This window comes from Formica exsecta, unplaced genomic scaffold (assembly GCF_003651465.1).
Source record: "Formica exsecta isolate Colony F162 unplaced genomic scaffold, ASM365146v1 scaffold556, whole genome shotgun sequence".
Classification (NCBI taxonomy): Eukaryota; Metazoa; Arthropoda; class Insecta; order Hymenoptera; family Formicidae; genus Formica; species Formica exsecta.
Genome location: NW_021852808.1, coordinates 498026 through 515064, shown reverse-complemented (window position 1 = coordinate 515064; position 17039 = coordinate 498026). Strand labels below are relative to the sequence as shown.

General features: G+C 37.9%; 2 protein-coding genes across 2 annotated transcripts in view; one reads left to right on the top strand and one right to left on the bottom strand.

Annotated features, from left to right (window-relative positions):
• LOC115242020 overlaps positions 1 to 13938 on the bottom strand; it is a 71824-nt gene extending 57886 nt beyond the window's left edge. Inside the window, exon 1 of the mRNA XM_029818023.1 lies at positions 13843 to 13938. Coding sequence (XP_029673883.1) covers positions 13843 to 13938 — 96 coding nt within the window. The remainder of the gene's footprint in view (positions 1 to 13842) is intronic.
• The window catches only part of LOC115242019 (lachesin-like), a 201096-nt gene that overhangs the window by 157530 nt on the left and 26527 nt on the right, over positions 1 to 17039 (top strand). The window contains exon 4 of the mRNA XM_029818022.1: positions 16235 to 16337. Within this exon, the coding sequence (XP_029673882.1) occupies positions 16283 to 16337 (55 nt within the window). The 5' untranslated portion in view covers positions 16235 to 16282. The remainder of the gene's footprint in view (positions 1 to 16234; positions 16338 to 17039) is intronic.

Sequence of the window (17039 nt, the reverse complement as noted above, 5' to 3'; positions counted from 1 at the left end):
CGTCGTGTAAGTATCGTATGCAGTTTTCCGCTTCACGACGAAATAGGGCGAGAATGTCCCGAATTTTCGCGATTTCGAGATGCTTATCCGACGTAATCTGCGCAAATAGCGATGCTGGTTGATATTTTCCATCGACCCAGAAAGAGGGAGAGAGCAGAGAACTACTATCTTAAGAATGGAGAGGAAAGGAAGTGAGGACTTTCTCCGTGCGTACTTACCTTAACGTTGAATGTAATATGAAGTGTAGAAGAGAGGCAAAACGCTCGGTAACGGTAATTATTTTCCTTTCTCGGCCTTAACTGCTCAGCCCACAGGCTAAGGGCGACGGAGAACTGCGCTTTTCACGGATTAATTAAATCGTTCGCGAAACGTTCGCCGAACAAATACTCGGGTCGAAACGAGGAAAGGTAAGAGAGGAAAGTACGGAAGACTTTGCGAAACAAGGTAAAGGGAGAATGAAAGCGACAAAGAAGAGAAGTAAGCGGTAGGTTCTTGAGACTCACGTCGTCCTTTTCTATCGTAACAGTCGGGAAGTGAAAGATAGTAAATTCGCAATAATAAGGGATATTATGCTTATAAGACGAATTTTATGCGCGAACAATACGCGAGGTCTAAAATTTTGCATCACGTGCGCCCCTCTCTCTCTCTCTCTCTCTTTCTCTTTCCCTCTCTCTCTTCCGTGCGCGCCCGGTGTCCGCGAGAGACGGTTCTCCTCTTTTCGAAATGAAGAGGAGAGGAATCAATTCGCGGGGGCAGTCGAGCGATATGATATGCCGAGACGAGGCCGCGGCGTGCGTATGGCAGGACGAGAAGAACCGAGGTATTTCTCCCTTCCTTCTTTTCGATAGACTCCATTTTCCCGGACGCGCCGCGTATTCGCCTCGCGAATCACAAGATCATATAGTGGAATTGATGATGAAATTTGGAAATCTATTCACGATTCGAGATATGATGGCGAAGATTCGAAGATTCACGCTGTATAAGTTCAAGATTGTCTGAAAAGAATTCAAACATTTGTATTATATATAAAATGGCTCTTTATTTTTAATATTAATAGAAATATATACTAAAGTAACCCGCTGTTTTTTTCAAGTGTCAATCGACAACCGAATGTAAATTCAGAAAATGCACTTTATATGCAAACGTATATTGAGAATCGGGCAGCATGGCGGATCTTAAGAAAGAAAGTGCGAAATGTAAAATGTGAGGATTTGCGTCAAACGTAATCCGCTAAAAGAATCATATCATAGTTGCTCCATTTATGACACAGTACTGAAAAATGACGTAATCATATTACGAACAAAATGAAAATTTCTACATTTGTCTCACACTCTACTTTATATTTGGTCTGTTTTTTTAGTTGTACTTTTTAAATTTTCTTCCAATTTTTCGCTTTTTTCCTTTAATGCTTGAAAATTTCATCTTATATTGAATTCAACTTATTTTGAAACATAACAATACATGTAAAAATAAGAGATTTTTCATTTTCTGTCGTTATAATTCTCTTTTTTATTACATTGCCTATCACAATTGAGCCATACAAAAGTTATTTAAAAATGAGCCTAATATATATTTAATTCTTTGAAGAGAATTGGAATAAAATTGAGTATGATTTTGAGAATAAATTTTATAGTATTAAATTTAATAGCTTTTTAAAAATCGCATATTTGCACCACTTCCTTGTCTTCGCACTGCCTTTTACTTCAGGAAAGATAAGATGTTTCCCGAAGAGAACGATCTCTCATTGGAACAGATCAGCGGTTTCGAAAGCCCTGAAATTATGATTCCTCGAATTTGTTCGCGACACTCGGAACATTCCACTACCAGCCATTTATCTGTCATACTTTGCAACTTAAAAACTTACGCCTGCAACATTTTTTCAGAAAACTTTCGCTATATATTCTTTCTTTCAAATATTTATTCGTAAATCAAAGAAATATCTTATTAATAATTCTATGAAAGTCGAGTCTTTGAAAGGAGAGATTCGAGGAAGCCGCGATAGCGATGACGCCAAGAGTGACACGCAGTCGCCGTTGTTGCTGCCAGTCGCAGCGGCTTCCTCCGAGACGAGAATATCGAGTTTACCGTCCGTGTCACGTGGCCTTCCGTCGAGACGAACATCGCGAAGTTTGTCCGTCATTTTATGCGGTACACAGAAGCCCGTGGAAAATAATTAACGGGGTTGGAGAATCGCGTGCGCTGCATGCTTGGAATAAGAATATCCGCGGCATTCTCCGTGCGGAAATGGTTTGGAACGGTTTGGAGATACCTTTTGAGAACATTAAAAGAGAGAAATATTCGGAGTCAGACGACAACGGTTTATTTGCGCGGAATTTTTTTTCGGCGGCTTCTGCAGATTTATATTCTGTTCGAGAAAGCATTAATTTTTCGAGGATCCAGACATTTGAAAAGTATCATAGATAAATATGTATTATGTACAGTAAAAAAATATATCCAAACGACAAATTATAGAGAAAAAAAATTTCTTTCTTTCTTTAAGTATTTCTCAAACCATTTTAACTTTATTGTGACAATTTTTAAATCCAGAATATTTTATATAAAAACAAACACGATTTTAAAACGCAATTTATGACCATCTCGTCTGCTTCCGTGAAATTGCGTTTCTATGCATTGTCAATGCATGATATCGAGATATGGTCGATGATCGAGGGCTGTAAAAAATTCGGCAGTAAAATTAACGTGCCACCGTCTTTTTTACAGCGCGATGTTTTGGGCACGCTGGTCGTAAATTTTGTTGGATCGACGCGTTGCGTTTTCGCACCTTGTTTATTTATTTATTTATTTTTTTTTTGACGCTGGTGAAATTTACAATCCGGGCTGTAAAGCTTATGCAATAATGTGTGAGTATGACGCGCTTGCATTTCGCATTGGCTTCTTTTTGCGCTTAAAACATTCATTTGAGAATAAAGTTTATAGCGCATATCTTTTTTATAGCGCAATGTAAACAAGTTTCGTTTTAAAAATGAACAATTATGCAGTTTTTCTCTAATTGTTTTCTGCTGCACAAATTCGCTTAACTCAAACATTATTAGAGAAAATTATTTATTGGATATTTCATGGGAAATATCGTGAAAAATAATGTCCGACGAATATTTCTACTTTAAACCTTACTTCTTTTTATTTTGAAGTATTTTAAAGGACAAATTATTTAATTTGGAATTAACTTAGATCGTTTTTAAAATAAATGGTATATATAGTGACGAAGATATATGGAGACGTTTACTTGTTCAAACGAAATAATGTTCGAGAGAGTGCATCGCTGCGCATAATGTCGCGATTAAGGAAGGTGTCGCTCGGAAAAGGGTTGAATGGTATCCCAACGTAAATAGTGCATCCTCCCTCGTTTGCTCCCAGCTTTCCCCTTTGCTTGCTATTTTAATTTCTGTTTACGCACACAAGGCGCAAAAATTGGTGCTTAAAGTGGCTTTAAAAGGCTCTTTGGACCGTACATTATGATGCGTAAAATCTTCTTTGGTTGCTCGCAACGACGGATTAACGATATAATAATTTTGTTACAATTTTTTAAACATTGTCATGTCGTTTAAATTTGCAACGCAAAATGGACGATCGACAGTTTTCCATAGCACCGTGTATCGAAACGCATTGTTTCGTCGTATGAAATTTATTAGAATAAATTTTTCTTTAAATTTTAACTAATTTTAAATCATACAGAATAAACTATTATTAAATAATATTGGCGTAACAAATCTCAACTAATCACTTTCTTCCATGAGATTAAAAAGCTACGATCGCGAATGATTTCTCTTTGCGAAGCCTGCTAAGAATCTACAATTCACAGACGATAGCAATGGTCTACGTGTGGACGGTCGACTTTGATTTACAGAACGACGTGTCTGAGGGTAGCCACAAGCTCTTCAGAAGAGGGTCGAAAATGCTTGGCGCGTGCGAAGAAAGCATCGAGTCGACGCGTTCTGTATGCACGACGTGGCGCCGGAACACGTTTTCTCTATCAGAACGTCGTCGTCGTGGTGCCGGGCGAGCTGTTGGCCGCTGAAATGGACCTCTGCCGACCAAGGGATATTTCATATAACGCGACGTACGGTCCGTCGGCCTTTTAAGACCACTTTAATCGCCGATATTCGCGATGCGCGCCGGCGAACGAGAATTAAAATGGGGCGGAAAGAATAGGGTGAGAGAAAGAGAGGGGCAAACGACGAAGGTAGGCGAAAGGGAGAAAGGGAGAGAAACAACGAGTCGCTCTCGTTACTCGCATAAATTTGCTTCGATCCACCCTGCGAGCTCCAGTACACAGTAATTGCAGCAGGTAATTAACCCTCGAGTTATATGTCGAACGCTGGACGTTACGGAGTCATTATCGAATCCTAAATAATGTAGTACAAATTTTTTATTTATTAATCAAGAATACAAATAGTGATTTTTATCTTAATATTTTTTTTTTTTTTTTCTTATGATTATAGGACGCAACAAAATCTTTGATTTACATTTTGAATTTCTAAGCAAAGATTAAACTTTGAATTTTATTTATCGACACTCTCACTAGTGAAAGATTCTGTATCATTAAAATTTTGAAGCATATTCTGCCGAAGGATACACATTAGATGCGCGAAAGGGAAGAAAAGTACGACGGAAATAAAATCGGTGCAAGAGGAGCCTTGACGGTGACAGGGAGCGGGCGGTTGATTAGATTTTCCGAGGATGAGGGAAATAGTGGGAGGTGGGCGCGGGGAGGTTGGGGCAAATGCAGCGCGTGTTCATGTCGAGGACATACGAGGAATCGTATTATCGACTCTCCCAACTCAACACCCGTCCTTCTCCCTCTTCTCGTTTCCTCCTCGGCTGGAGGCGCGAGGGATGAGGCAAACCAAGGAATTATGGAGAAATTGCATACGTGCGCTGCGTCCCCAATGTTGTATTATATAAACCGTGCGCGAGTATAGTCGGACCTACCCTTCAAGTTTATATAATAGGAAGGTGTGAGAGGGCAGGAAGATGGTGCGCGAAGAGAGGACGAATGGATGCAAGCGCGCGGGAGCAGACGCACGTTCGTGCACCCATCGCGGAATGCTCAAAGGAATCACTGTGTATACTCGGTACGCAGTTTCGAGACGCTATTCGAGGGAAGGAGGGAGAGATAAATACTTGCTACCCTGTCGCTGAAGTGTTTCCAAGTGGCTGGAGTAAAAACGTGTCTCTTTATGCGAAAAGAAACTTGCCGGAGGCGCGCCGCTTCGCGTCCGATTTCAATCGCGAGCCAATTTATCGATCGGATGGATTCCTCTTTCNNTCTTTCCCTTGAATTTTTCTTAATATTGATTTATGTAGATGTAACCGCCGGCATTATAATTTTAACAACGGTAGGAACAATCAGAATTAAATGCTATGAATGAAACACATGAAATTTATGACGTTGTGTAACTTATCGGTATAGATTAAGATAAGGAGCGTCAAAATGACAAAGGTATATATCATTAATAATAAGATTTACATAAAAAAGAAATTTGAAATAAAATCAAAATTATATTAGATTCTGCTAAGTAATATATTATGTATATGGGTTCTAGTCTAAGTGTGCAATATGTTATGTAATAGATATACTATATATACTTAGATACTTTTTTTATTATTCAAATTTATTATAATTATAAATTAACAAAAAAAAAAAACGTCCAAGGATTAGCCTCTAAAGAGTATTAGCTGTTTCTAGACCGTACAATTCCGTTTTAGTAAAACATAATTTATGTGACTTTGAGATCGGTGAATCGGAAAGGTTAATAGCTTAGGAGAACTTCGCTCGTGAGTATAACTTTAAAGCATTGTGAACGAGCGCCATTGAGACAAAGAAGATTTTTTTGAACGATATTTCCTTAAATTAAATTTCGGGATATGTTCTATCAACCAATGTAATTCAATAAAAATCACGATAAAAACGTATTCGATAGTACTTTGTTTTCGATGATCAAAGTATTTTAATCGGGCCAATTTGTTTTAGAAATATCCTATGCAAACGTCGATAGTACAACTTACACTGCGCAAAAGTTTTTTTGCGAGGCGAACATTTCGACTGCAGAAACTCTGGACTATCTGGAAAATACCAAAGCGGTACGCTGGAAGGATCGCGCGTTTTGCGCCATACATGGTACACGTACAGCGCGCAATAAGAGTTTAACCGGTGTAGATAATGCGGAAACGAGTTCGAGTGCCTGCGATCGAAAGAAATCGCACTACACGAAGGCAGACCGTGCAGCTTATTTCTCTGTAATAGAGCGCCGTAACAAGCGGAATCGACGGGCCGTGCGCGATCGAACCGGTTAAACGAATCGCGAAACCACAAACCTGAAGGAGAAACATTTCTGATTAGACTTCTGTGTGGATGCCCCGCGATCGAACCGGTTAAACGAATCGCGAAACCACAAACCTGAAGGAGAAACATTTCTGATTAGACTTCTGGATGCCCAGAGGGTTGGACGCATGCTCTTGTCACGTGACGCAGTGTCACGTGCGAGGTCTTCGTAATTCGATCCTTGTATTATCGGAGCGTCGAAATAGCAGCGAGAAAATATGAAAATGCAAATATAAATTATTATTTGCTTTATCACTATTAATGATTATTATGTCACCGCTAAAATTAATAATATAAATAGGTATACTTTTTATCTTTACGCTATTTTTAATTCTTTTCAACGCTGATGTGACTTTAGTATGCTAATATTACTTGTAAATTAGAATTTAGGCTTATCAGGAGAATTATATCGTATTCCTTTAATCTGTAGACAGATAACTTCTCCATATTTAACGGAACAATGAAAGGGCGCGCAACTTTTGGAGCTATACAAATCGAGGTCGAGATTTACACGATACGAGGGTGGTGAATGGAAATGCGATGGGGGTGGGCACGTGTACGAAAGAGAGTAACCAGTTGCCGTATCGCCCGGCTGAATAACTGCGATCCACCTGTCACGAGCAGGTACAAATGTCGAACGGTCGGAGGAGAAACACATCTACACAGTGCACATACGCGCGCGCTATTGGGTCAAAATATCGTTCTTTCCTCGATTCCATAAAATTTATCAAACGACCTGAGAGCAACCAATATATGTTGCGTCTCACGGTTGTTCGCAGCCAGATTGCTCTCGGCAGAAACGAGGGAAGCTGTGCGACATTGCGATCACTGATAAGCTAGAAGGCGGTAATCGATTGATTGAGTTAGATATATTTCTCGGCTCCACATTGTAGAGCTGATAATTGCTGTTTGCTCTCGTGATTCTTTAGAGAACATTGGAAAAGTTTTTTCACAGGCCAATTAAAATATAGAATATTTTATACAATGATTACACAATTATATCTCGAAAAATATAGAATTTACTTATATGAAAAAATTAAGATTATTAAATTTCTTTCTTTTTAAAATCTATAATAATTTGAGAAAATATATTTAAAATTAATGGATTATCAAATTACATAAGCTAGATTAATAAATTTTTCGATATTTAGTATTTATTTGAAAAAAAAAATCTAATAAAAATTTAGATGGTTTGTAAATTCAATGAAAAAGATATGTTTCTTGTAGCAATGTATTTTCATCAAAGAAGAAAGTAGCCGCTACGTAAAAGTTGAATAAAAAGCACTGAAATGAGGTAACAATATTGAAATATTTAAGAAGTATTGCGCGCACTTTGTTACATCTCTCTCGCAGAAAAATCAGCCGGTTAATAATTGTCAGTATCGGACGTTTCATTTCGCGCGATATTTCGTTACAAGTGGCGAGACGGGGCTTTCATTCTGCGAATACAAACGGACGTTCCATTTCTCGTAAAAGCGAGATGCAAAGAACATTCGGCCGGGGTGGAAGAGGTGCATTTTAGTTGTGTATTCGGAAATAGAAGAGGTACAATGTCGAGATGAGAGTAAATAGAACGGCCTCGGTAACGTGCACGTTGAATAGAAAGATTTATTCGGCGACTGTGTCACCTGAGTCGTGTAGTCGTCAAATCTGCACATCGACTTGTTTACATCCTACCATTTTCGCGTTAATAAAAATTCTGCGAAATTAATGAAAATGTCGCATCGCGTTCGTTGATGAATTCCACGACTTGCCGCGTTACGAGGATTAACTTAAAAGAAGGACGCTTCAAATGTTGTAATAAATCCAATATTAAAAAATATTTGGAATACGCTTATCTTCTGTATATAGTTATTAAATTTATTAAACTATATTTTTTAGTATTATAATCACATATATTCTATTATATGTAATTATGATTTGTCACGCTTAAATTTCTCTTTTCTTTTGGAAATACGATCGTATAAATAGACCACGCTTTCCAATCTCTCATAAACTTTACACATTTTATTTTATATGGAGCACTTATCCTTTGATTGTTAAGCACATCCGGCTCTCGACTCGAGATCCTCCTTACTCTCAAGACTCTTTCGCCATCGCGCTCTTCAATTCCGGATGCAATTTTCCGTCCGATAGATCGCCGCTTATTTTCTTAGATTGCGCCGTTGGGCTACACCAGTTTGCGTCTCCGTGCTCGCCGACCGCGACAATGAACGAATAGCGTCAGGTTTTAAGAAATTCTGGAAATTCTCGATCCAGAAGTAGTATTACATTAGTTTACGCTTCGCGGAACGTAAACAGCGCAATTATATCTGCAAATGTGATGTACGCCGCATAATGTAAACAAACAATAGCGTGACGATATCGCGAGATATTAATCGCAGATTCTGATTTTTGAAAGAAATATAACGTTAGATGTAACGAATATGAAGTAATATTGCAAACGTCTGAATCTCCGCAAATACAAAATGAGAAGAATAAAGAAATACTTTTGATTTATTTGAACGATAGAATTTGTTAAAATTTTTTGTAAGTCTGTTTTTATACGTTTATATTAATCCTCAGAGCATACTTATAAATATTCTTTATATCTCGTACTTTGTGCAGTGATTCTAAGACCACCGCATCAATTAATTATATGACTCAATTGTACAACAATGGATTAACGCAATTTATCATTTATTAGTCGATCTTTATCATTTTATTATATTATCTTATGCTTTTCTTCAATTGGCATCCAATAATCACATAATAGTAGAAAAATATTATGTGGGTATATCAATTTTTACCAATTTTTATTACTGCTACATATTACAATATTTATTCATACATATGATAATTGTGTAACTAGACAAAATCCATCCATGTTATGTAAAAATGTAAAAAATGTATAAAAAAATTTTATAACGGGGAATTTTTTGTCTTTGTTGGACGCGTACCAATTTTACTCGCGCCATCGCACATCCATTATTTTCATACGATTATTTCGTACATGCTCGAAACTGGCGGCCACGCGTTATTTCTCGCGGTGGATGCCGAGCGTCGAGCTGACAGTGAGGGATTTTGGCGCATAGAAACGCGCGCGAAATCAAATTCGGCGGTTTTACCCTCCAAATTGGAGCCGTTTAATCGACGCCAAAGTGTCCGCGACAGAGCCTTTCCATTGTTATTTCGAATTGAATATACGCCGTTTTATGTCGCGACGCGACCTCGGTCTGTCGACGGAAAACCTGCATCGGCCATATCGAGTTGCATTTTGAACGGTTTGCGTGGATTTGACTTCTTACCTCGATTTAAAGATTAATGAATGCGCGTTATACGCGCTTTTCCGGAAAGAAATTGGAAAAAGTCATCATAGGTATGTATATTTCGAAGTAACAAGCGCGAAATTATATTATACGAGTATAAAAGAGAACACATATGCAAAAATAATTTGTATTACACACAAACATTATCGTCTAGATTTAATACATAAGCCCCCCCCCCAAAAAAAAAAAAAAAAAGAAAAGAAAGAAAAAATTGAGTAGCAAAAAAGTCGCTTGATGAGTTAATCCGGTTGAAGTCGTTTGTTCCGTACAACCTTATTGAATTAACTTCCGCCGTGCTGGCGTATCTAAGTAGAGTATCATCCTAGAAAGTCTCCCGGGCGAGCAATATATGTATAATGTATATAGCTCGGGAGAAATTAACTTGGGTGCTACGCGAAAGAGTTTCGATTCTGCTGCATAATACAGTTCGGGCCACGCGGTAGAAATTCCACGAGCCTTCCATCCCCGTAGGGATTCTCTGCGTACTTCAAATTTTCCACAAACGAGTTGCTAAGCGCGGCTTAGCTGGCCTTCTATGCAGCGGTTGTGCATTATGAAGCCTGGCCCTGTTCCCTGCCTTCGCCACCGCGAAACGGTCTTTCTCAATCGCGTTTTCTCTGCGAGAGATCCGTCCCTCCCTTCTATCCCCCTCCCCTGCCCCCTTTGTCACCCCCGCCGTCATATTCATTAACGGCGGCCAAATGACACGGAATTGTGGCTGAAAGTGCGCGTACTTTGCCGCGTAACAACGTTCGCCACGCTGTGCTGTGGTACTTGAAGAGCACAGCTACCCCTTTATATCGCTCGTGTATGCGCGTACGCGGGTGCCACTGAATGCGAACGTTGGCGCGGAGGAGCTTTTAAAAATATAATTGGCACGTCATGTGGAAGGCGAAAACACGAACCTCGTTGTGACGCGAGAGTGCGCGCGACTTTTTAATAATTACGCTGTTTTTATTACCTCACAATACGCGCGCGGCGTTAATGGCGGCGAAATTACGACACGTATTAATCCGCACGAGATGACAAATATTGAAGGACGAATGTAACGAAACTTGATAAAATATCTATTCGATAATAATAGCTAATGTAAAATACGCTTTAATGGCAGAATATAATAAATTAAACCACACATTGTATGTGAATTTTTTTATTTGAATTAAAAATTTCTGCCAATATTTTTAAAAATGTTCTTTCTATAAAATGATATAAAATGATAATGCTTTAATAAAATATATTTAATTACGTATTTGTGCAGCGAAGAAGATATAACACAGAGAAGGGATATAAAATAATTTTGAAACGATTACACGAATTTTATACGATGATATTTAAAGCTAGATATTAAAATGCAATCTCATCGATGAGGCTCGGTTTCACGGCACCAAACGCAGATAGCTAAAAGGCTAAGAATATATACTGTGGATGGACACTCAGAGCGCAGGTGTCCGTATGCAACACCTAACAATCAAATTAATGTTTAAGAATTTATTTCACGCACACCTGTGTAGAGAGGCGCGGAAAGCAATTAAAGTGTCGTGCGCCGGTCGCCAATTTGTACGGTTTACGTCGTTACGAACGAATAAATCCCCAGGACCCGGGCTGTCGTTACTTGCGAAGATTAGATTAACCGTCTCTTCATTTCGAGCGGAGACAGTTATTACCGCCGCAGGGCGTCTCGTGTCGAGAATAATCGTCCGATCGCGCGCGTTCTTGTCTATAAACGTGCCGCAGGGTGAAACTTCCATCTTGCGCCTCTCCGTTCCTCTTCGCCATCCATCGCGAATGCACGCCGAAGCTTATGGGCTTTATAGCTTACGATTAAAAGCGATGCTGTTTTCGAGTTGCGTCTGCATGTATACCGTTTCTCGATAGCAAACGATGTTAAATGCGAATGCGACTAAGCGTCGTCTATCTGCATGCTATCGATGGATACTTATTTTGATACGAAGTATATAAGATTAACTCTTCGGAAAATGTACTATTATGTCAAATACTCGAGTATCTAGGAAATTATAATATAACTAAACAATATTTAAAAATTTAATCAGTTGCTTTAATACCCTCAGTATTTCTGATTTTTGGTTTATACTATCTGAAAAAAATAATAATACTTTAAATAATATTTTAATATGAAATAATTAATTATATATATTTGTGCAGCGGAGACTGTTACAGAGAAAGGATGTAAATTAATTTTAAAATGATTACATGAATTTCATACGATGATATCTAAAGCTAGATAAAAATCCAGAACGTGTACATAACACGGATATAATTACATATTTAGAATTAGACAATATTGAATATTATTTAAATAGATTTCATATTTTATATTCACAGATAATGTTTTAGAACATTAGAGTATTATCCGTGACTTTTTGAACGGAAGAATATCCGGATACGATATACATACGAAGATATACGATAAGACACGAATCCATATTGGCAGCACTATTGTATACTTTTGCGCCGTTCATGTCTCTATTAAAAGCTGCCTCCAATCCTTTATTTGCAGTCGATCGTCAATTCGCGATTGTGCCAAAGAAATTGGTTTTCAGATGCGATCGCGATCGATTCGCGGATATATGGGAATTGTTTTAAAAAATTGCGGTATCTTCTTTCATATTTTTTTTTCACATATTTTTCCTTACTGACAATGTTTCGCGCAAATCGGGCGTGATTAACTAATGGATGTATCTGTCCGGACCGGGGAGGACTCGCGTCTCTACCCCTTTCCTCTTCTCTTGATGCACTCGTCAGCGGAAAACGCTGCATCGCGTCGCGTCGAGCGTACGCGTGCGACTTCTTATCATCGGCGCGTTCAATGCATAAAGCATAAAGTTCGTATCTCATGCATACATTCATAGAGCTGTCGGTGCGGCAGCGATGGCGGGAGCGAGACGAAAGTCATAACTTACGGTACGTCCCATACCTCTCGTTCTCCTCCCCGTGCACATCCCGTAACCATCGCTGCGAGAGGTATCGAAACACTCGCAAAATCACCGAAGGGTAACTGTGGCACGTATGATGGCTGGCACTCCTCGCGCAGGTTCTTGGTTGCGCTAAAAATTCCATTTTCCAGCGAGAAAATTCCATTTTTCCATTGAATCTGTCCTTCTCTCTCATTCTTCATCGATTCATTGAAAAATAGTCCACTTACCGCGGCCTCTTTTTGCAATAAATCAATCGCGCCTTTCCGACTGTGCCCCATAATCATCCCCTTCCGCTTCTCTCTCTCTCTCTCCATCCATCTTTCATTTTTCTTCGACGTAACTTTCTTCCTTCGGACTCACCTCGATGCACCGACCGAGGGTTGGATTGTCTTCCGAGATGGCTGCTGACAAATAGCGAATCGATCGTCGCAACCGCCGCCGCCACCCATCGGCTGTTATGCCATAAAGCTGCCGCAACAAAGCGTCGTTTTGATGCTTTATGGGCATCGCAGGCCGTTGGCGGGATGACGTTGTCGGGATGGATGTGCGCGGCGGCTTGGATTGGCCGCGAGAGAACGATGTTCGTTTAGGGGATGAAGCGGCAGGCGCATCGTGTTTTCATGCAAACTCGACACGGACAACGGATTTCATTCGCGTGTGTTGGACGCACAATAGAATTTTAAAGGCCTACTAAAAATTGAGTCTTTTCTTGTCAATCTTGGAATGTCACGCTCGTGTAATTGACTGACATATATTGTACAACGTATGACGTACTGACACGTCACTTATTCTATATGTAAAACTTATATCTCAAAATATATTAAAGAAATATAATATATAATATATAATTTATAATAAAAATGTAATATATAGTTTAATATATATAATATATAATTTTTTATAATTTTTCTAAACGTAATAGAGCCTGTGAAAAAAGTGTAGATTGAAAATGCAAAATAACATATGTATAAATTTTTTCTATAAACGTACAAATATTTTTTTTATTATTAAAGGATTATAAAAAGAAAATTTCTCTAATTAATTTAAAGCTATCTTTCTGATACTTGCATTTTCAATCTACAGATTTAAAAACTGAGCGATAAAGGGAAATGTATAGATATTTATTCTTATTTTAATTAATTATCATCTAAATTAATAGTTATTATTTGAAAGATGAGTTGTGTTTGTGTGATTGGAATGAAAGTTGATACATTTGTTTTTACATCGTTCCAAATGCGCGATTAGTATAACATACTACTTGCAGAAGGCTATAGTAGATCATAGATTGATTTGCGTTGGGAGCAGGTGTGATCCGTCTAGGACCGATGGCTGCATCGACACTTTCTTTCATCACGTGACATGCGAGGGAATAAAAATTACTCATTCACGGTTTTACCGACATCGCGAAATGAGTTGGCCGATATTCCGTCGATGAGAAAAAAATGTGCTTCAGAAAGAAACAATTACGTTGTCTCGTAAGGGTAAAAATTCCGCAATAAGGAAGGTATGCAAAAAGTTTCTTTACTATCAAAATTAATATTCAAATAATTTATATTGCATATAAAAATATATCAATTTTTTATAATTCAAAAATAATTTTAACAAATACATTAATATCAAATATTTGCAAGAGAAGAAAGATTTATTTTCATAATTTCTTTTAATTTTTCTTTTATATATATATGCAATTTTTGAATTAAACAGAGTTTTACAAAAATTACAAAATTTTAGACATGACATTAAAATTATTCGACATAGCGTTTACTTTTCCAACATAGTCTTTAGTTGTAATTGTCTAATTTTGGTTATATATGTGTGTAATTTTTTAATGCATATATTATTAAACATATTATTGTTACAAAAGTGGAAAAGTTTAAGACATGACATTGAAGTTATTCGACGTGGCATTTACTTTTCCAACGCAGTGTTTGAAAAGTTCAAACAAACAGTAATCTGATAAAGGAAATTGCGGATTGTACTAGCATCATTCGACCATAGAAAATACAGCTTTGTTACTTCAAAATTCTCTTTCAAAGAAAAACGAAGATTAAGTGCATCTTACTTTGCAGGTAACTTGTGCCTTCCTAAAAGCTTGCTATTATTTCGCTTGCGTTGTGTATTTTTCGGGTACTTTTATTGCTGATAAAATAGACATATTTTTCTTTGAATATTTTTCTTAAAACATTTTTATCTCCCTATTATCTCTATTAAAAACGCATGCAACCGACTTATATTACTTAACGTATTTTTACATTTTCTTTCTTTAATTATATTTTATACTCTAAATAGAATCATTGTATTATCACTGATATAAGCAATGTTTTCACTTATAAGTATAAATATCATTGCAAACAGTGAAATCTTCCTAAAAAAATGTTTTTGTCGATTCAATTTAAGAGAGCAGATCCTTATACCTGCCCCCTCTTCTGTTTCAGAGAATCTCCCCGATACGATAATTTTTTATCCCTTTATTTCTTTTGAGTCGGGAATTTCAAAAAATCGGAGATAGACATGCGCATGCTTCTCACTGATGTTTAATAGGCCCTTATTCATTGTTTATTGGCGGCTGTTCATTAGAATCGAATCGCGCGCGTACGCGATGCTTTCACGATTTTCAACAGCATCGAAATTACGAAGGATGCCTTTCTCTCGGCATAACTCTAATTGGTGATAGGATATAACTATCACGGGATGATCATTAATTACAGTTGGCGAGCTCCTGGCGTTGCGGTTAGTTTGCTTCGAAGCTAGTTTCGATCTTTCTCACTCTGTCTCTTTCTCTCTTTCCCATTGTGTAAAACTGCATTATTCCGCGCTTATGCAATTGGCCGAGCGCACGAGAACGTCAAGCAGTTCTTTGTTAGGTTTAATAGCGCCGATCGATTTTCGTCGGCTCTCCCGAGCAATTTCTCATATATATTAATGCCCCAATAGAGAGAAAGTGAGAGACAGAACTCTCTTCTTCTCTCGACGCGCGCTTGTTCGGGGCAAATCAAACTTCGTGGCAAATAGGTCTCGGCTCTTTCTCCCTCTGTCTCTTTCTCTCTTTCCCTCCACTTCCGCTATGCTACCCTCGCTCGCCTTTTTTTTCACAAATCCTTTCACCTCTGCAACGTCGAGGGTATCAAAAGAGTTAAGACGAACGATAATTAAAATTGACGCGTTCTATTTCTCTCTTTTATTAAGAAAACAGTAATGTGGAAAGCAGAAAGCGAGCGACGTGAATTATAGAGAAAAATAAATTTCCCGCGGTGGAAACTCCAGCAAATCGCTGAGTCAGTTTCCCATGATCGCCAAACTAGCATACTCATCACCGTACAATCATGACCAATTTGCGCAAAGTACAAAGTCAATTAAATGAGATTGGCTCTTTCTGTAGCAAAATACAGCTAAGAGAAATGTTGCGGTGATGATTGTTGTATTTCTCGATAATGGGATATTTATTTATAGCGTTTACTTTGCAAACATACAAATATAAACTTGTTGAAATATACGAAGGCAATTATTTAGATTCCTTTAATTTATTGACAAATATAAATAGCAATTTATATTTTATATATATATATATATATATATATATATACTTTTTGACATATGAAGATGTTGTTTTCTATCTTTGCTGACAAATATTTTTTGTATATTTTCAGATCGCCGACTGGTGTCCCAAAGATTCATCAGAAAACTGATCGACTCTCATGGCAGCGCGGAAACTCGCAGCCCTCTTTGCCGCGGTCCTGCAACTGTGCTTATGTGAGTGAGTCTCTTTTTCTCTTTACATTTGCTCAATATACCACACACACAAACTAAAATTTGTACAGTCCGCTTATCCGAGTTAGGTTGTTTCGGACGCGGCGACGTAACAATGCACGTCAAATATAGAATGTAGGAGGATTCACACAAAATTCAAGCTTTATAATTTTACAAGAAATTAATAATTATTTTCTCGTACCACACACATTTTTATTTTTTAACGTGTGCTTACAATTCATATTCGATACATAGATCAATTATTCAAATTTTAAGAAGTTAGATAAAATATTTGAAAAAAATAGAGAATGTGCTATTTCAATATGTTTCGTCTCTCAAAAACAAAAAATTTTTAATCGCGTTTATTCTTCTCGACCCGCTCGCAATATTATTCAGACGTCACGGTATTTCCGAACTCGGGAAATTCACGACGGTTCTCATAATTCGATGAAGGAACCGGAAAGCCAGGAAGAAAGCAAAATTGACCGTCGTGACACCGATAAAGCCGCGTCATACTGTCGTGACGAGAGAAAGGACGAGATTGAAGAGTCAGGAAAAAGAATGAATCGAAGGAGCGATCGCACAGGCGTCGTCTTCAACCGTATGACTTTCATGAGGAGAAGCCACGGAAATTCTTCCAATGTCGTATAACAACTTTCCTTTCCGCGATATTGTTTGTTCTGACGACAACGAGTATGCTGAACC